We start from the raw sequence: 19,991 nt of genomic DNA on the forward strand, positions 1-19,991 counted from the left end.
GTAAATGAAGGGAATATTAGATAATATAGTTAATCAGTTAATTAATTAACTAAATAATATTTTGGTGCAAAGTAACAAGCTATGGTTTTTGTATTGCAGTAATGTGAATGAGACTACTGAGGTGTGTGGTGGGTGGAGGACAGAAGGCCGGTTGCCAAGAAAGGTTCCAGTGCAGAAGAACGGTTTTTGGTATAGGTGGTGGGGGTGGGAAAAGGTGGGTGCATTCTGGATGAGGAAAAGATAGAGCAACTGAGTCTTTTAGAGCCAAAGTAGTAACTCTGAAGTTATTTCTGTTGGAGAGTGGCAATGAGATAAAATTTTACACAGTGACAGTAAGGAGGAAAGAAGGTAATTAGAGGTAAAGGTATGATTAAATTTAGATGAGTTAGTATTAATGGGATAGAATGAGGCAAAGATTAAAACAAACAAAACAAGAAAACAAACAAAACAACTCATCTGCTCATTTCTTTTTCAATGTGCATGGAAATGAATGACAGCCAGGGTAAATTATTAGAGAAGCAACACAATAGTCAGGGAGCTGATTAATATATAGGAGCAGCAGGAAGGAGACATGATGGTTGCTAGAAGTGACTGTTATACTGGTGGGGGTCCTAGAACAACATAGAAGAATACTCAAAAGCTTGGCAAGGACTACAAAGTAAAATAAGTAGGAAGTATTTTTAATGATTTTTTTACAGTTTTAAATTTTAGCTTTGGTTTATATCTTTGGGTTTTATTTTGTCATAAACTTCCATCATCTTTTTTGAAACAAAAGAAGTCAATTTATTACAGTCAACACAAAATAGTTACAATAACCACAATAATGTTAAAGTAACATAACACTTAAATTACAGTTTAGAAACTTTATCAGAAAAATAATCACTAAATTAAAATGTACTGATTTTACAAGAGAAACCAGTAAAGATATCTCTTTTCAAAAAGTCAAATTGAATAAGCTGAAAAGTATGGTTTCAACATAGTGAACACTGAAGTTATTTCTGTTGGTTGAATTTCCAAGCTTTTCTTTCCAGGTTAGCAGTATATAAGTGAGGGCAGCTGAACATGTGAGAGTCGTTTCAAGAGTAACCAAGGCGTGCCAATGCCATCTTCTTTCTTAAATTCAACACTTCAAGAAATACAGATTTGTCTGAAAGTAAAATATTAATTTTCTAATTGTTTATAAAATAATTATTTTTGAAATTGCAAATTTATTTCAATATTAATCAAAGCCAGTTATTGAATATAATTTTTACAGCTGAATTATGCAGTGAACATCAGATGTTTATAGTGGAGATCAGTTAAGCAGCATAATAAATTTGTCATGATTAAGACACCAATAACATGAAATAGATAAACACTGAATGATGTATGACACTTCTCTTATTTCTTTTATTAATATTTTTGTCATTTTTACATAATTAGCATATGATCATTCAAAAATTTCTTAATCTACTAAGAGAAAAATGTTTTTCTTTGTTCAAACTCATGATATTTTAAATTAATTTTTATTTTAAATCTCTAAAAGAAACCAAAGAGTATTGCCACACAGAAGAAAGATTAAAAAGAGGTAAATAGTATACGAACTCACCTTCACCTTTAACCAAACCTTGTTGAATGTAACGAATGTATGTGTAAAAGTTGCATACAGATGTAATCTGAAATAAAATGACAAAATGAAGTTGAAAAGATTGAGCAAGATAAATAAATTGCAATTATTTATTATATTACTAATAATGATGATTTTACAAGTAATAATAATAGTGTAAAAGTTCAATTTTTTAGGCCATTTTAAAAATATTAAGCATATGGGATGAATATTACATGAATGCTACTTTTGAGGAGCTGAAATTTACATTAGAATCCAAAATACCTTATCAGTAGCAGAAGTGCTCTAAATAAATTTGAAGGGAAAAAAGTGAATTAGTAAACTTTTAGTTATGCATTCACAAAGTGAAGTAGAAATGAATACACTTTAAATTATAATTTCAGGCTACATCTTAACAGTTCAAACACAAAAGTTCAGTAAAATCCTGCAAAATTACACTTTTCATTATCTTCAGTGCAGAATAATGCTTCATAATTACCAAGATGGATATCATCATAAGGATTATCAGCCATGCTCCTCATAGTTAGAGGTAGCACACTATCCACTTCTTCTTCCATTCATCCCATAGGTAATAATCTGAAAATTTCAATGCATTCACAGTTCCACATGTCTTGAATAGTCTGACAAGAGTACCAACTTTTATTTCTTTGAATCAATGATCACAGATAATGGGTACTGATAGAGCCTGCATGTTGCCTCCTTTCATTTATGTTATTCTTTCATCAAGCATTATATGGTTGCAAATCATTTGTCAGTCCACCAGGAATTAAACCTGAGTGTTTTGTGATTGGAGGTCCTTAAATGTTTTTCATTAAATGTACCTTAAACTGGTTCCAAACAAGATTTATCCAGTGATGAGAACCATGAGAAAAGTAGGATTGCTTGAGTTTTTTTATTTTGTATATCCGATAGTAAGTACTATTTCTTTTGCCTTTTTGATTGACAGCTTGATTCCCTTGTATGTCAAAAGTAATAGGCAATTTGTTCATGTTCCAAATATATCATGACTTCTAGCTAGCTTTTAGCTAATTTCTAATTACAAACTAGTAAAACTGTATTATCTTATCATCTAGATCAGCAGGCAACTTTGATGCCATTTTGGTACTCTGCTAAAGTACTAAGTTACATGAACTAAATCTCATGAACTTAATGCACCATCCAGCATTTGTTTTAAAATTCAAAATTTCATCCTTCTTTGATTCCATTTGTGCATGGATTTGGAGAAGTGCATGAGCAACACAATCTCAATTTTCATGATTTTCTAGTAGCCATTCTGTAACATTTTTTCTCTTGTTGAGAACACTTATTTGGTTTATTTCTGTTAGCATATATTTTGGCATTATTTGAAATTTGTTCAATATCTTTCTCCAGGTTGTTTCTTTGAAACAAAATTCTTTTGCTGTAACACTTGTCTTCTTAGCAACTAATAACTATTAGATTTAAAGCTGCTGTATAATATAATCTTCATGAAAGACATTTTTACACAAAATTATGGCTTATTTTAAAACCTCGACTATACAACTGCATTCTACAAGTGTATATGAAAAATGATGTTGACCAAGTTGCCAAAAAGATGTTGATATAGCTTTTTTTATAATGGATGTTAAGAAATGTGAACTTTAATGATGTGAATTATACATCAAAACATACTGATAATAGGCCAACAAAAAAAAAAACTAATTTCAACATCATGACATTTATATATGGAATATTCCCTTCATTTACAAATGTTGATCTGTGAAGAACTAGTGCCAGTTTATATGTGAGATACATGGAAAATTCTGGATTTTTGGCTCAAAATATGGGGTCAAATTTTACATGTGATGCATTTCACTACATGCTTCAAGCAGGTGGTGAAATGAATCTTCTCTGATCTGTCTTTCATTATGTTTTTACTATACACCATCAACCATTCAGTCACAATATAACCTTAAACTATGGAGCATTTACCTACAATATAATGTGTTACATAATAGCTGTAACTTGCCATTCTTACTTCTATAGCTTTAAGTACTCGAGCATTCATACATGTGTGTGTGTGTGTATAAAGTTGTGGAAGAGGGAGACCCAAGAAGACATGGATGAAGTATTGAAAGCTGATCTCAAAACACTGAGCCTTATGAAGGAGATGACAAAGGACTGAAATATGTGGCACATTGCTGTATTCAAGAAGACCCGCCCATCATGTAAAAACCATCGATGCCAGGATCTCTTAAGAGCTTCTCCCTCAAAGTCAAGGGTAGACTGTATGATGTCTGTATGCAAAATATGCTATTTATCATGTGAGACTTGGGCAATGAATGCAAAAGTTATATGGAGACTATAAAGAAACGAGGGAAGCATACTTTACTGGAAAGGTATAATCTGAAAGGTAAAGTGCATAAAAGAGGAATCAGATGTAGTAATCAAAAGAAGAGATGGTGCTGGTGTGGGCATGTGGTGTGAGTGGAAGATGAGAGCTATAAGCTATTGCAGAGTGTTAAAAGTGAATGTTACCTATGTAAGGGAATGACTAAAGAAGTTTTGGAACAAAGTGGTGAAAAATGATCTTATAGTCCTCTGTCTGTCATCTCCTTCATTAATGAAGATGATAGAGGACCATGTTGATAAGCCATGTTGCAGAAGATCTAACCTCTCACACTTGTCTGTCAAAATTCCCATTAAAATAGAAGTAACATACACATTTCTACACTACCTACACCACCCCATCATCTCTCCTTTCCACTGTGCCTATTCTGTACAACCTCATCTCTTTTACTGACCATTCCAAGTCATTCATAGTGATGCATACCAAATTCCTTCACTCCCTCTACACCTATCTGATAACCTATGCATTCTAGATCTTTCTACCACCAACCATATTCTGCTTCTTCTCTTTCTTTTATTCATCATGATACTTGGATGGGAGAGGGACTGCACATTTGCAACCCTCTGTCACTCTATTTGAGTCTATAATACTTGTGACATGAAAAATTGCACACAGTACACTCTGTAAAGTGACTGGTGTCACATAGTGCATCTATCTATTAGGAAACATGCTAAAACTGAGACACTGGAGCAAGATGTAGGCCTCTGACCCATTGAGTCCTATGAAACCATTTAACCCATGCCAGTATGGAAAGCAAACATAAATTAGCTCTTAGTGGAGTACACTCTGTTGTAAGTACTGGGACAGGTCAGAAAGTAATTCAATTTCTTGATACACTGTTTTCTGCTGTAGCTACTTCTGAGTCATGGGTTTTCTTTCCCTCCACCAGTTTTGCACACCTTAGAGAGGTATTCTTCCTCCAGCTACTCTTTCTATACAAGTCTTAATGACAAGATGATTTAATTTTTAAACTGCTGATTTCTTTCTGAAAATAAGTATGAAGAAAATTCAAGAAAAATATGTCATTGTTTTAGTATTATATAAATAAAACTGAAACAGATCATACTTACTCGGTTTCGACAAAATTCTGAGATTGAGTACCAAGAATGATCTTCTCCTAAATGTATCTTGTAGTTACATAATTTGTTAGACTGAGACAATGTACACCACCTGTTAAGAGAACCATCAATAAGTATTTTATTGATATATTAATGTTTTCTCATTGCCATCAAAACTCCTTTCATTCTCTGGCCACCTCAGACAATGCCCATGCACTACTTGTAAATCAGTCAACACATATCAAATGTTGGAAATTTCTATGGTTTTGCTGGTAGAGCTGAAACACTGTGATCTTTCTGGCATTGATGATAGATCTGGATATTGATTGTGCCTAATTTCACAATGACTTTTCACAACAGTTTCTTGTTTTATGAAGCACCCTGAACAAGTAAACAAAGTGTGCTGGAGTTTATTACAGCATTCAAGACGTTATATAGTTAAAAAGACTTCCCTATCTCAGGATAGGAGCAGGAGTCTAGAGTTTAAATCCTATCAACTGAAAAAAACAAACAAACAAAATACTGGCCAGTGACATAGGAGAACTGTGCTTCCTTGGGATATCTTTTTGTTTCTTCACAATATGTACTTGTAGCTAGGTGGTTTAGCCTATTGAAATATAAACGTTTTTCAGGGGATATCTAGTAGAGATAGTAGAGATTGTCTTTAACTATGTGATTTAAATTTATAAAACTCAAGAGAAAAACAAACATATCAAGAAAACACTATTGCCCAACACTATCCTTAATACTAATCTAGAACCCAAATACTAGGCTTGACTATTACTAGGTATCTTTCCTGGCAGAACCACATTCTTAACATAGCTAAGACTACTTAACAAAGACTGGTACTTCCCTTCAGAACCAGAAAATATTTATATGCAAAAAATTGATGACATTCTACAAACTGAAGTATGACCCACAATGGAAAATTGCTCCTGTATCTAGGATACTGCTGCTGCACAGAGACATACTAGACTATATCCAGAGAAAGGTTAGTTAACTGACTAGCAATAAATCACTCTGGCCTACAGGTGTACTGTCTCAACTTTCTGCTTTTACTACCACTACTACAATGACATCAGTTCTTCAGCACTCGCTGGTTTCTTACAATCTCCACTCAGACACTCCAAATCCACTCATTTCTTCTCCTCTCTTCATCCATGTAGTGTTGAATCCCATCTCATCTCCCAGGTTCTACAATTATCAACACATCCAATCTTTCCTCCCCAGAACACTGTGGAATATCCTCCCTACTCATCTCTTTCTTGCTGGTGTCATTTTGCAATAGTTTAAGTGGAACATTAATAACATCAATCAGTCTTGGAGGGCTTACAAAGGCCACGATCACAGCCCTTTCTCAAAACCCAGTAAGTATTTGTAGTAAAGTGGGTTCCTCGCACTGGTGTGACTTGTGACTGCCATTGTACTGTAGTTGCTGTTTTACGCTAGTATCCACAATAGTTATTAGTCATTGGATACCGTTATATCTCTTCATACCAGAATAGTAATACACTAACCTCTGTCTTTTTATCATTGATAGCTTCACAAAACACTGACTACAACTCCCAGTGAGAAGTGGTAGGATCAGCTATTATAAATAGACCAGTAGACAGTTATCAAGAGAGGATCGAGTCAAAGAGTTAAGAGCCAACAGTTCTAGTCAGTGTCTTGTGGAGCTATCAGTGATAGTTAAAGAGAAGTTAGTGTATTACTATTCCAGTACAAGGAGATACAATGGTATCCAATGACCAGTAACTTTTGTGACTACAAGCATAAAACAGCAACTACAATACAATGACAGTGACACATCACACCAGTGGGAAGAATCCACTTTACAATAGTAGTGACAAGGAAAAACAAATTTACGCAGATTGAAGAAAAAATATTCACACAGAGAGTTTAAACTAATTAACATGAAAAATTAAATAACTCAACAAAAAAAGAAACAAAAATCTTGTGAAAACTTATGAAAATCGTAAAATATGTTGTATTATGCTGGTTACATCTTTCTTTTGTGATAGAGTAAATTTCAAGAGAGTATCAAAGAATCTCATAACTAAATTTGAGATTATATTTTTTAAAAGTCTATAAAAATCTAAGAATTATTTAACTTTTTATGATTTGATCACTGATTGTTTTTCTGAACAACCTGTCTGCAATAGATAATAAAAAAAAATTTAAAAAAAGAAACTTACTGTTATTAATTAATTGATAACTATTAGGTGCTGAAATATCAGAATTCTTACCGTGGGTAGGAACTATCACTGGCAATTGGTTCAATAGTTAAAGTGTTATTGTCTACACATTTCTTCACTCTTTCTGACAACTGTAACGATACATGTAAATTCAAAATAATTCAAGGAATAAAACTTTATTTCAAAGTCGAGTATTTTGGAAGATTTGCTTTGTAATTATAAAGAGCTGCTCTGCCACCACCATTTAAAAAAATGTTCACTAACATTACCCACAATGTGGCAATAGCACTAGTATCCACAATAGTTATTAGTCATTGGATACCGTTATATCTCTTCATACCAGAATAGTAATACACTAACCTCTGTCTTTCTATCATTGATAGCTTCACAAAACACTGACTACAACTCCTAGTGAGAAGTGGTAGGAGTCAGCTATTATAAATAGACCAGTAGACAGTTATCAAGAGAGGATCGAGTCAAAGAGTTAAGAGCCAACAGTTCTAGTCAGTGTCTTGTGGAGCTATCAGTGATAGTTAAACAGAAGTTAGTGTATTACTATTCCAGTACAAGGAGATACAATGGTATCTTCAAAGTGTATTTAATCTCCATGCTTCCAACCATGATTAGCAAAGACACTGGATAGATCAAACAAATGCAACATGCTGTCTTGCATATTTTGTGCTGCATGCAACTAAGCATGGCTTTGCAGAGTGTACAGCATAATCTAAGTTAAATTACTTTATATATGACCAATTTATTACCAATTTTAATATACTTGTTTCCATGAAAATTGGTTACCTAATAGCAGCAAGATGACAGATTGCAATAAAATTCTCAGAAGTTAACTCAAGTTTTTGGAATCAAGTACTTTTGTAATAAGAAACAGAATGTGTGATGATGTCAAAGACTAAATTCATTGTCTCTTCTATTCAAGACACTCCAAAAGTGTATAATCTAGTTCATCTTGTGTGTGTGTGTGTGCATATATATAGATATATATATATATACACACACATACACACATAGATATATACAGAGAGAGAGATAATAGCAAACAAAAACTTTAAATAACATTCTCAATATTTTGTGGGTTAATCAAATTAGGAATGAAATTAATAAATAATTTAATTTGTTAGTATTCTCACATTAGTGTTGGAAAAGTTCAAGCATGGGCTTATATCTTCTAGGAAAACTCTTGACAAAAATGAAGAAGGCTGTTCAGTCTGCTGGGATTGTTCTCGCCACTGGCAAAACTCTTCAAAACAGACAAGGTCAATCTGAAACACAAAATAAAATATTCCATATAACATTTCTTTATTTAGCTTACATAATTTAGTAAAAGTCAGCTCACTGGAACTGAACTCATTGAACTTTACTTCAAATAATAATAACTATGCTTAGGTGTTACTTTACACATACAATATTTGAGAGTAGCACACACTTGTATATCCATACAGATAGTTTCTCCAATTGTCTCATTAGTTTGTGTTTAAACTTTCTTATACTGATATTAGATATACAGAGTTAAACTATGTACGATACACAGCTATGACTTATGAAGCATTTGTTATTTTTAAAACCCAAGAAAGTTTAAGCTATATCACCTTTCTCTTCTGTAACAAATGACATGCATATAAGGACTTTCATATATTCCTCAACATGCTATATATATTTTCAGGGTAGGATATGGGCTAGTCACCTGCATAATTAATTAGGTCATTCAGGAAGGTGTAATAGGCAGTGACTGGCAGGGATGGCCTTAGGAGGTGTGGAGCCCAACAGGGTGAGGCAAGGAGAGAATTTCCAAGGATCCATCCTACCACCTCACCCTCCAATTTCCATGGAAAAAATCATTTGCAGGATATTAGGAGATGAGATTTGTTGATAGCATGAGAAAAAAATGAAGTTGGTTATTAAAAATTTTCACCATCAATAAGTGAAACTACATCTAAACTACACTTTGTAAAAATATTCTGGCAAAAATTGGGAAGAAATTTAACAAGATTTATTGGAAAATTTTAAATTACAGTTAATTTTTTCTTATTCGCACAGCTAAAATACATTTTGTCATTTTAACAGCTTAAATATATATTTCTATCTAATTTATTCTATAATTTTTATTTACGTCATATTTTCATGCGATATATTTCTTATAAACGCAAAGTTCTACATATTACGTTTAAAATTTTAGTTAACAGAAATTCTTCGATAAGTTATGGTTTTATTTTAAGTAATATTGTTAAATGTTTTTCAATTATTTATTGATAAAACATGTATTTTTCTATATTTATTTGATAATTATTATAAGTTAAGATACAAACATTTATTTTATTACTAGCAAAGTTACCCCGCATTGCCCGTGTTAAATACAATTGAAGAATTAGTCTTTTCTGTTATATTTTCTGTAATGAACTGGAATACCTATATTTCGAATTTCATCAAAATTGCAAAAAATTGTAATCGTGCCACATGTATCCCATACTACTGATTTTTATGCGCATATTCTAAAATTCCAGTCTTATAGAACCTGTTAAAAGGATTTTGCTCCTGTAAAATGGAGGTCATGGAGCTCTAAAATGTGAGAGTTAAGGCCCCTGTTGGGGGTTGGCATCTTAATGTCAACCAGAGAAGTTGAATTGTTGAGAATCTTTTTAACTTGGGTTTTATATCTATTGTTTGAATTTCTTTGAAATAGGAAATATATGTTCACTGGGTTTGTAAAAGAGAGCAAAGCTACAGGAAACCAAAAGACAAATGATCACAATAAGCAGTCAGTTACCCTACACTAGTCATTACCACTCCCAATGTAGGATTCGTCACCATCCAGGTGACAGGCACAGCCGTAAGATGCATTACAAATCTATAGCAATTGGAAGGGCGTGACGCAACTGAAATAAACATTAACAGCTGTGTGACGTGAGGGCTAAGGAGAAATGAAAGTTGGAGTTTGCAAATGACCACTATACTGATACGTAACTGGACAGAATAAATTTGCAATCTATAAATGTCTTTGAATAACCAGTCACTCATCTGGGAAGGCCTTGAAATCAAAGTTACCGTCTGGGGTCTATGTGTGACCCAGTGATAATAAAAAGACTGAAAGGAGGTCTGCAATCAAATAACTTTACTCAACACTTTGCAACTGAATAGGTGGAGACAAAGATGCCTCTCATTTACTTAACAATTTATGCAGCACATTGCAGAAATTACAATCTAAGTGTATGTCAAAACAAACTGTTATACTGTTGTACCACTGAATTACAAATAATGCTCATCTTCTATGCTCGGGTTATCTAACCATAACCACCATTTTAAGAAAGACAGAATCCTTTACAATATTACCTGGTCTATTATTAAAATGGGAAGGCTGTATGAAGGAGGCAGAACTCCATGCAACCTCCGTAGTAAAGACTTCATTGAGATTTCAAGATGAAGTTTCCACTGTCTTCTAAACTGCCAAAAAGGAGCTATCACTTTTTGCAGACACTAATTCTTGAAAACAATTTCTTTTTTACCTTATATAGATATGTTCTGCTTGAGTTAGATCTATGTATTCCTCGTATTTCTCAGACACTTACCTGCTTTGGTGGGGTTTCTAATTTTTAGATTTTACTGATAACATTTTCTATTGCCAAACATAATAGGTAATACATGTTTATATCATTTCAACCCTGTTTAATACTTATATATATTAGTCTGTCAATTAATTGTACATTTACTTCTATCACTGTTTTGAACTCCTTCCTGTAACCAGATGAATTTCAGCAATCATCTATCTTTACATCCTTATCTAAATGTTCTATTGAAGTCATCATGTTTTTGTACACTTGGATGATTTCACACATTTTGACAGCTAGACAATCAGGCAGACCTATATCCAAAGGGGAGCTGAACAAGCCTTCCTTTCAATTTCTATCTTTTTCTTTCTTGCCTTTATACTCATCACCATCATTTAATATCCATTTTCCATGCTGGATGGTTTGACAGGAGCTGGCCAACCCTTTGATATTTAATTCAACTGCACAGTCTGCTAACCTTCACCCTACAGACACCTATTTGTCTTGAGCAAACTACTACAGTTTTGCTTCTGTATTCCTCAGTCCCATCCTCCTTCCTTTTTCTAGTTCTCCATGGCATTCAACCGACTAACTCACTTCAAGCACTTGTTATGCATGTCCTCTAACTCATACATACTCTATTAATCTATCTCCCTCTATGAGTTGGTGTTACATTAGGAACTTCAATAGCTAAAACCCCATTGCTTTCTGAATTGTCCAAATAATTTAAACTTGTGTTAATTCATATACATTTGCTAAAATCAATCTACTTCATATATATGTATATACAATGCACATCACTGTACATACCAAAGAAATATCTGTAATTGATTACCCACATCCTCCACTCTATTATTTGTGAGGTTCAAGAAGCAACACCCAAGACTTGCGTATCTATCCAGGATGAACCACAATGAAGGACTACATGAATTCTCTTCTCTTTCATCTGTGACATTAGAGTATGAACTTTCAGGATATATACATATCTATGAAGAATTACTATGAACTTTCACACTCTTGATTTTCCAGTTATTCAATTTAATTTCTCATTTCTGTATAACTACTTCATAAATAATTTGTTGCCTTCTACAACTACTTATCCATCTTTCATTTTATGATATTTTCATTAGCTCAACTGGTATGCTGCCTACAGCCAACACTTATTTGCCTGGTTTCAGTATCCCTTTGTTCAACACTGGATTTTAGGTAGTTGGTTCAGTCTGAGCACTTATTGTCTGCCATTTGTTTACTATTTTTCTAATTACATATATATAAATACACACACACACACACACATACATACATACATATACACCCATATATGTAAGTATGCTTGTTTGTATGTAGGTATGTGTGGGTGTGTTTGTACCCTTGCCTTGACAACATCTGATGGTTGTAAATGAGCATCACCATCATACAAGTGAAGATGTTTGTTTCCAATCTTTTGTGACAAACACATAGAGGGAAATATTATCTTATTTGGAAATAGATGAGGGTTGGCAACAGAAGGGCATTTGGCTGTAGAAAATTTGCCTCAGTGAATTCCTTCAGAGTCACATAACTATGGAAAAGTGGACATTAAAAAGATGACAATGATGAAATACCAATTGTATACAAATAAACTTTCTGGTTATGATAAAAGTCAAGCAACTATGTTAATCCATCCTAAGTTATTTCGCAATATTCAACAAATACAAGAACACCCTTGACATCACATCTGTGTCTCCTCTCTATATACCCAGGGTTCACCAGTCACTGCATCCCACATTCCTCACCTTTGCACATTCATGTTAGCTCCCTACACATGCACTCTCAGCAACACTTTACCATCCCATTTATATTCTCATCTCCATACCTTGAGAGTATGCTTTGGCACATTGCCATTATCACTCTTGCTCTCTCTCATTCTCACTCTCTCTCTCTCTTTCCTGCTGACTGGAATAACCATCTATCTCCTCTGCAGTGAGACACCTGTTTTCATCCCTCAGTCACACTCTAACCTTTCATCACAAAGCCACCTCCACCAATACGCTCCTCATTTCTTAGAGGGTCTCTGTCTTGCAAATTATTTGGTGACTTCACCAGTGCTGGTGCCATGTAAAAAAAGCACCCAGTCACTCTGTAAAGTGGATGGCAGTTTGAAGGGTATCCAGCTTTAAAATATATGACAAAGCAAACCTTGACAGTGCTGGTAACATGTAAAAAGCGCCCAGCCCACTCTGTAAACTAATTGGTATTAGGAAGAGCATCCAGCCTTAAAAACCCTGCCAAAACAGACCTTGTCAGTGCTGGTGCCATGTGAGAAGCACCCAGTTCATTTTGTAAAGTGGTTGGTTTTTGGGAGGGCAAAAACCATGCCAAAAGACAGGGGAGTTTGGTGCAGTGCTCTGTCTTGTCAGCTCCTGTTGAACTGTCCAACCCATGCCAACATGGAAGACAGATGTTAAAGGATGATAATGATAAGAAAAACAAAAAACATCTAACCTGAGTAGTGTGTCCATTTTCTCCTTCATCAGTTTCTCCCCGTGTCTCCTTTGTAAACTCATGGTGGCTTGTTGAACGACGATGTGTTTTCCAAAATGGCCGACTGCTTTCTTTTTTTTTGTTACTAGTTGTATCAATCTGTGGGTGCAGATGTTTGTTGGGTGTGCTGGGTGTTGATGTAAGGACCAGAGTTTTCAGAGCAGTCACTTCAGCCTGAAGTACTTCAATCTACCATAAAAGGAATCAGTTGGCAACTGTTAAACTTCCATTGCAACAGGAGTACATACTCAAGAAATAATTGTTAGAATAGTTTTCCATAAAAATATTCTTGAAGCAATAAATATTTACATTAATTTCAATGTTATTTTATTTCTAATTAACAAATAAAAATGCAATATTTTACACATGTTAACAGCTGAGATTTAATATGTTCAATCAGGCTATGAACTTAAAATTGTTAAGCAAAACAAGAGTATCTAGAGACAACTGTTTACTTACTATTTTAGGTATAAATTTTGTTGTTTGGAATCAGTTAAGTCAGGCAGTTGCAGAATAAACAAATATGACTGTTTGTTTGTTTGTATGGATGGATGGATGGAAGGAAGGAAGGAAGGAAGGAAGGAGGGAAGGAAGGAAGGAGGGAGGGGGGAGGGAGTAGAAGCAGCAGAGAAATTGGCATTAGAAGTTAACACAGGTATGTAAAACCTCTTTGCACCTAGGAAACAACAATGTTAAAAATGAAAATTTTGCAAAGGTAGTCTGTAATTAGAACATGCAAGAAAATTTTTGGTAGATACAAAAGATGAAGGAGATTTTTCATGTATGAATGTATTTAGCAGCATTAATACTAACGATGTGAAAGCAGTAGATTACTAAAAAAGTTTGACAGATGTGGTACATAGTTTTTGCTATTGAGTTGGCGTAATTGAAAAAGGAAGTAGCTGTGGGACAAGAATACTTGTCAAGAGTGATTAAATTTTGACAACAAAAGAATTACCAAGTAATACACAAAGCAGTTCATCTATCTACATTTGTAACACAAAACTCGAGTTGTCATAGGTATCAAGTCATTGTTTATAAAACAATATTTGTGTATACAAAAGTTGTCTGAAAAGTTCAAAGCACATGCAATATGACCAAATGTAGTTTATTTTCCAACATAATTCCTCTTGCAATCCATCAGTGTTGCTGTGCATGGATCCCACAGGTGAAAAAGCTTTCAATCTGCTAGTCAAAAAAAGTCATCAACAGCAGACATGACATCATCATCACTGCAATACTTGTTTCCAGCCAAGTGTTTTTTCATGTTGGGGAACAGATGTTAGTTAGATGATGCCAAATCAGTAGAATAGGGAGGTTGATCAACCAGTTCAAATCCATAGTCATGCACAGTGGGCATTGAAACCTAAGACTTCTGTGCTGGAGCATGGTCCTGATGAAACAAGACCCCTTTCATCAATTTTCCAGAGCATTTGGTTTTGATAGCCTTTCATAACTGCTTCATCAACTTGATATAATACTCTCCACTGATGGTGCAGCACTTTTGATGATATTCAATAAACACAATGCCTTTTGCATCTCAAAAAACTTCTCTGCAGATGAAACAACCTTGACCTTCTTTGGAGAAGGTGAGGAAGGGTGTTCCCACCACATGGATTGTCTCATTGTCTCTTGCTCAAAGTGATGAACAACCTCATGCTGGTGAGGAAATGTTTAAAGAAACCAGCTGGATCTGCATCAAACAATGTCAGATTTTCCTGTGATGTGATCAGCTTGGTGCACTTTCAACAAGTGTCTGAAGACATGACACCCACTGAGCAAAAACCTTCATCATGCCAAGACAGGATATACTAATAGCATTGGCTATTTGATTTATAGTCAATTGCCTGTCATCCATCATCATATGGTGAACATGATCAATGTTTTCTTTGGTGGTGACAGTTGCAGGACATCCAGACCATGCCTAAATTCAGCTGCCCACTTTTTGCACTGCTGACAAAGCTGGTGTACCATCTCTTATGTAGCAAGCATGTTAGCATGAATATCCTTGGGGGTTAAACCCTTTTTCTACAGGTGCTCAGTTTTGTTGATTTTTGAGAGAAGTCACTACTAGCTATTTTTGAAGTCTTCTTTGAACAGTCAGATGTTACAGGGTGAGAACACTAAGCAGTGATGTGTATAAATGCAATGTCATTGCCAATTCAAATATGCTAGTGGCACATTCAAACTTGTAAGCAAGACATTCACTGTTTTGTCATGGAGAAAATTTCTTGCTGTAGACAAATGGTGTAAATACACCTAAAACAGTTAGCCCTAAAGTTATTGTAGTAGATTTTCAAAACTTCCAAGAAACATATATTCATATCGAGGTGGAGTTGCATAGATCAGATTTATAAACATCAAGAATCCTTGATCTAGGTAATACAGTAGGTGGAGATTGTATCTAAATGAGATGTCCAATTACCTTCTTTGATTTAGTGTATATATTTCTTTACTACCCATAAGGGGCTAAACACAGAGGAGACAAACAAGGACAGAGAAAGGGATTAAGTCGATTACATTGACCCCAGTGCGTAACTGGTACTTAATTTATCGACCCCGGAAGGATGAAAGGCAAAGTCGACCTTGGCGGAATTTGAACTCAGAACGTAACGGCAGACAAAATACGGCAACGCATTTCGCCCGGCGTGCTAACGTTTCTGCCAGCTCGCCGCCTTTAATTTAGTATATAAATTTGGCAAATTCACAGTACTTGACAGGTCAAAAAATCATCAATTTAAAAAAAGACTAGTTCATTGAATACAGAGAAAACAGAATTACTGTATTTCACCAATGAAGAGTAGTTTGCATATAAGTTAAAACAGAGAAGAGATTTGAAAATAACTAAATGAAGAATAAGAGAGTTTACTGAGTATATAATAAATGTAAGTATCACTATGAATTTCTGAAAATATTTAAATCTAACTTCTACTGTACTTTTTCTTGGAGAGCATCCAAAAACAAACATACTGATACCTCATTTGAGAAATTTAGATGAATATTTTAGGAAATATGACAGTTTGAATGGTCAGTGAATTGGTCAAAATCTTGCCTAATTTGCCTAAATGTAGCTATATTTGTGATGTCATATCTTTGAAGCAGGTGATAATCCTTTTCAAATTACACAAATTAATAGTGTCCATGGGATAGCTTTTGCTTTTTTCTTTTTCAGGTTCTTGAAAATGAAACTTTTCTTTGGCAATATTTTGAATATTTAGGTAAAGCTTATCTTGTTGCATGTAATAAACAGTCAATTTCATGGTGTTTTCTAACCTTGCTGAATCCAAAAGAACAAGTGACAGGGACTTGAATTTTGACATTTTTGTAGTCAGTATAGAACAAAAATAAATTCTGAAAATTTTAATGAGCTATTAAAAATGGTTATAAACAGCAGTTTCAGAATAGGATGCCCACATAAGTTGAATTTTCTGTTTTGATAGGGATTTTCCAATATTTTTTCACTACAGCTTTGGAAATTATGAGGGTAAGATTTTTATGAGAAAAAGTTTTTGAAAATATTTTTTTTCACCTATCACTCCATCCCCCTCTGGACTGATTTTGACCAATTTGTTTTGGCACTATGCAGCTAAAAACGATGGGAGAACCCTGTTCAAAAAAGTTTGAAAATATTTTCAGACAGAAAGGTGTGTGATTGAAGGGAGATTTAACAGTAGTTTCTCGCACAACCTAGTACGATTCTCATTTCTTTGACACTCTGACATGTATTATATGTTTTTCAATATTTTTCTCCCCATAAATGCATTTTATGGATTGTTGATGCAGAAGTAGTACATGGGTTTGTTTAGCCTGAAGGTGGCCCATTGCTGGGATTTAAGCAATGAAAAGAAAAATTTTCCAATTCAAATTTTTACCCCTCCTCCCTGCATCAAGTGAGTCCATGTGCGAGTGTGAATGTATGTGTGTGTGTAAGAAACACACATACATATACGTTAATATTTATTAACGGAAAAGTATGCTATTAAAATAAATGATCTTTTACATACCTTTTTAAAACCATTGTGGATAAATTCCAGTGTGACTTTATCAGCCTCTTCAACATTTTAAGATTATAAACAGAAACAAAGTAGTGGGGTGGAAAAAATCATAAATTAAAAAAAAATTTTTTAATGTAATAGCGTACTTTTCTCAGAGTAAATATATTTTTTCATGTGCACACACATGCACAGACTCGCTTGTGGCCTGGTGGGGAGGAAGAAATGAGGAAGGTACAATGTGATAGTGGGATATGCAAGAAACAACAGCTAAATCTCCCTTAAATTACATCTTTTCATCTCACCACTGAGATTCTTAAAATATATGGAAGAGTAGGATATAGCCCAATCACCTGTGTAGTAAGTCAGGTTGCTCACAAGGGAATCATACCCAACACTAGTGCAGCAGTACTATAGCCAACTGTTACAAAGGCAAAGGTGATACCTTACACAGAAATAATTACAGAGGTATCAAATTGCTGGACCAGATAATGAAGTTATAGAGATGGTTGTAGCTCAACTAATTAGAAAAAGAGTTGGCCTAGATGAGATGCAGTTTGGTTTTGTGCCTGGGAGAAACAAGACGCTATATTCTTGGTAAGGCAACTTCAGGAGAAGTATTTAGCCAAAAATAAACCTCTGTACTTGGCCTTTGTCAACTTATCAGGTAGTCAATGTGAAAGATATGGATATATGAGTGGTTGGTGAGAGCTGTACAAGCCATGTATAGGGATGTTGCTAGTAAGGTGAAGGTTGGTAATGAGTATAGCTATGAATTTAGTGTACAAGTAGAAGTTCACCAAAGAACTTCACTTGTTTATCACAGTCCTCTAGGCCATAACAGAGGAATTCAAGACTGGTTGCTCCTGGGAGCCCCCTATGCTGATGACCTTGTTTTTATAGCTGAATCAATACCTGATCTACAGAAGAAACTTCAGGTGTGGAAAAAAGGCCTGGAACCTAAGGGGCTTAGAATTAATTTAGCAAGAACCAAAGTCTTAGTAAGTAGAAAAGCAGACAAATTACAATTCCCCTCAGGGAGGTGGCCCTGCTCGATAAGAAGAGTGTTGGTAGAAACTCCATATGTTGTACTTACTGCAAGCTTTGGAGACATAAGAGGTGTAGCAATATCATAGGCAAGTCAACAAAGAAAGTAGTCTTTGTGTGTGGTAAATATGTAGGTACAATAAGTACTAAAAATATGCTTGGAGGGATCCTTAGAAGTAGTAGATAGCTTCTGCTACCTAGGTGACTGAGTTAGCAGTGGAGGAGGTAATTTTGAAAGCATAATTGCTAGAATAAGAACAGGCTGAGCAAACTTAAGAGATCTACTACATTTGTTTGTAACTAAGGGCTTCTCCCTCAGAGTGAAAGGCAGACTGTATGATGCCTGTGTACATACAGCTATGCTACATGGTAGTGAAGCATAGGCTATGACTACAGAGGACTTAAGAAGGCTTGAAAGAAATGAAGCCAGCATGCTCTGCTGGATGGCTAATGTCAGTGTGTATATGTGACAGAATGTAAATGATTTAAGAGGAAAACTGTGTAGAAGAGGTATCAGATGGACTGTGCTGGTATGGTCAGGTAATATGTATGGACGAGGAAGTATTGATTACTAATTGTGGGGGGAACATGTGGAACGGGTAGACCCAAGAACATGTCAGATGCTGTGCCTCACTGAGTAGATGACACAGGACCAGGACTCGTGGCAATTTGCTGTACTTGAGAAGACACATCAAGCTAAGTAAAATTGCAGCTATCTATACACACTGGCATGTCCTTTATAGCCATACCCTCACTCCCTCTTCCAACTGAGTGGTCTTTGTCATGTAAGTGCCACATAAAATGCATTTGTGCTGGTGCTATGTATGTAAGTGCACTCATGCTGGTGTTATGTAAGTGCACTCATGCTGGTGGCATGTATAAGCAATCCAGTGGTTGGAATTAGGAAGGGCATCTGGCCTTAGAAACCATACCAAAACAGAGAATTGGAGTCTGGACAGCTCATCAGCTGACCAGCTCTAGTCAAACCATCCAACCCATACCAGCATGGAAAGCAGATGCTAAATGATGATAATGATGACACACACATGGACTATTTGTCAAATGCAAGTTTGACAAGTAGTGGCTGTATGCATTAATCCTATACAAGCAGCTGTGGTAGTCCCCTTTTTATTGACTTTGTACTTTTGTGCAATATTGTGGCCAGATTCAGCAATGGCTGTATTGAATTTGTGAGAAATTTTTCTTTCTTATGGTATAAAAATCTTGAAAAAAATATGTTCTTTACAAGTGAAAATTAATGATAACATTTTCACTTGTATTTTATAATGATTATCTGATCTACCCCATCAATTTTTCATTTTCAAAATATAGCAAAAATTATATTCTTCATGACTATCATTTTCAACAAAAACTGAGTTATAGTGATCCTGCACATTGAACTAGAATGAGTGCTACCACTCAGTAGTCAGAAAAAAATGGGACAAACATTGTGAGTTGGTTGAAATACAAGGCTGACGGAGGGATTCTGGCATAATATGCAAGTGTCAGATTTTGATCAAAAGTTTGAGATGGAAGTTCACAGCCAGAACTTTTAAATGTTATCCATGGAAAAAATGTATTTTAATATGAAAATGATGAAGCAAAAAGTGGGTTTATACGTGGTCAAACTATGCTTGTCTTCTAT

The 19,991-nt window shown here is 34.9% G+C and overlaps 1 protein-coding gene across 1 annotated transcript; it reads right to left on the bottom strand.

The window, feature by feature from the left end:
• Positions 1-664: 664 nt before the first annotated feature.
• On the bottom strand, positions 665-18,413 carry LOC115226328 (guanine nucleotide exchange factor for Rab-3A-like). The gene is made up of 8 exons (XM_029797330.2): positions 18,396-18,413; positions 16,581-16,658; positions 13,269-13,496; positions 8,373-8,504; positions 7,279-7,358; positions 5,045-5,144; positions 1,589-1,655; positions 665-1,147 (listed from the first exon to the last, which is right to left on the bottom strand). Exons 1-8 carry the CDS (start codon positions 18,411-18,413, stop codon positions 1,077-1,079), a joined length of 774 nt encoding a protein of 257 aa, XP_029653190.1. The 3' UTR covers positions 665-1,076.
• Positions 18,414-19,991: the final 1,578 nt, after the last annotated feature.

This window comes from Octopus sinensis, linkage group LG2 (assembly GCF_006345805.1).
Source record: "Octopus sinensis linkage group LG2, ASM634580v1, whole genome shotgun sequence".
Taxonomy (NCBI): domain Eukaryota; kingdom Metazoa; phylum Mollusca; class Cephalopoda; order Octopoda; family Octopodidae; genus Octopus; species Octopus sinensis.

Coding starts and splice junctions, on each gene's coding strand:
- LOC115226328 (XM_029797330.2), bottom strand. Junction 13,497..16,580: donor GTTCTTTTGGATTCAGCAAG/GTTAGAAAACAC, acceptor CTTTTATGGTAG/ATTGAAGTACTTCAGGCTGA. Junction 1,656..5,044: donor CAGAATTTTGTCGAAACCGA/GTAAGTATGATC, acceptor ATTTTATTTCAG/ATTACATCTGTATGCAACTT.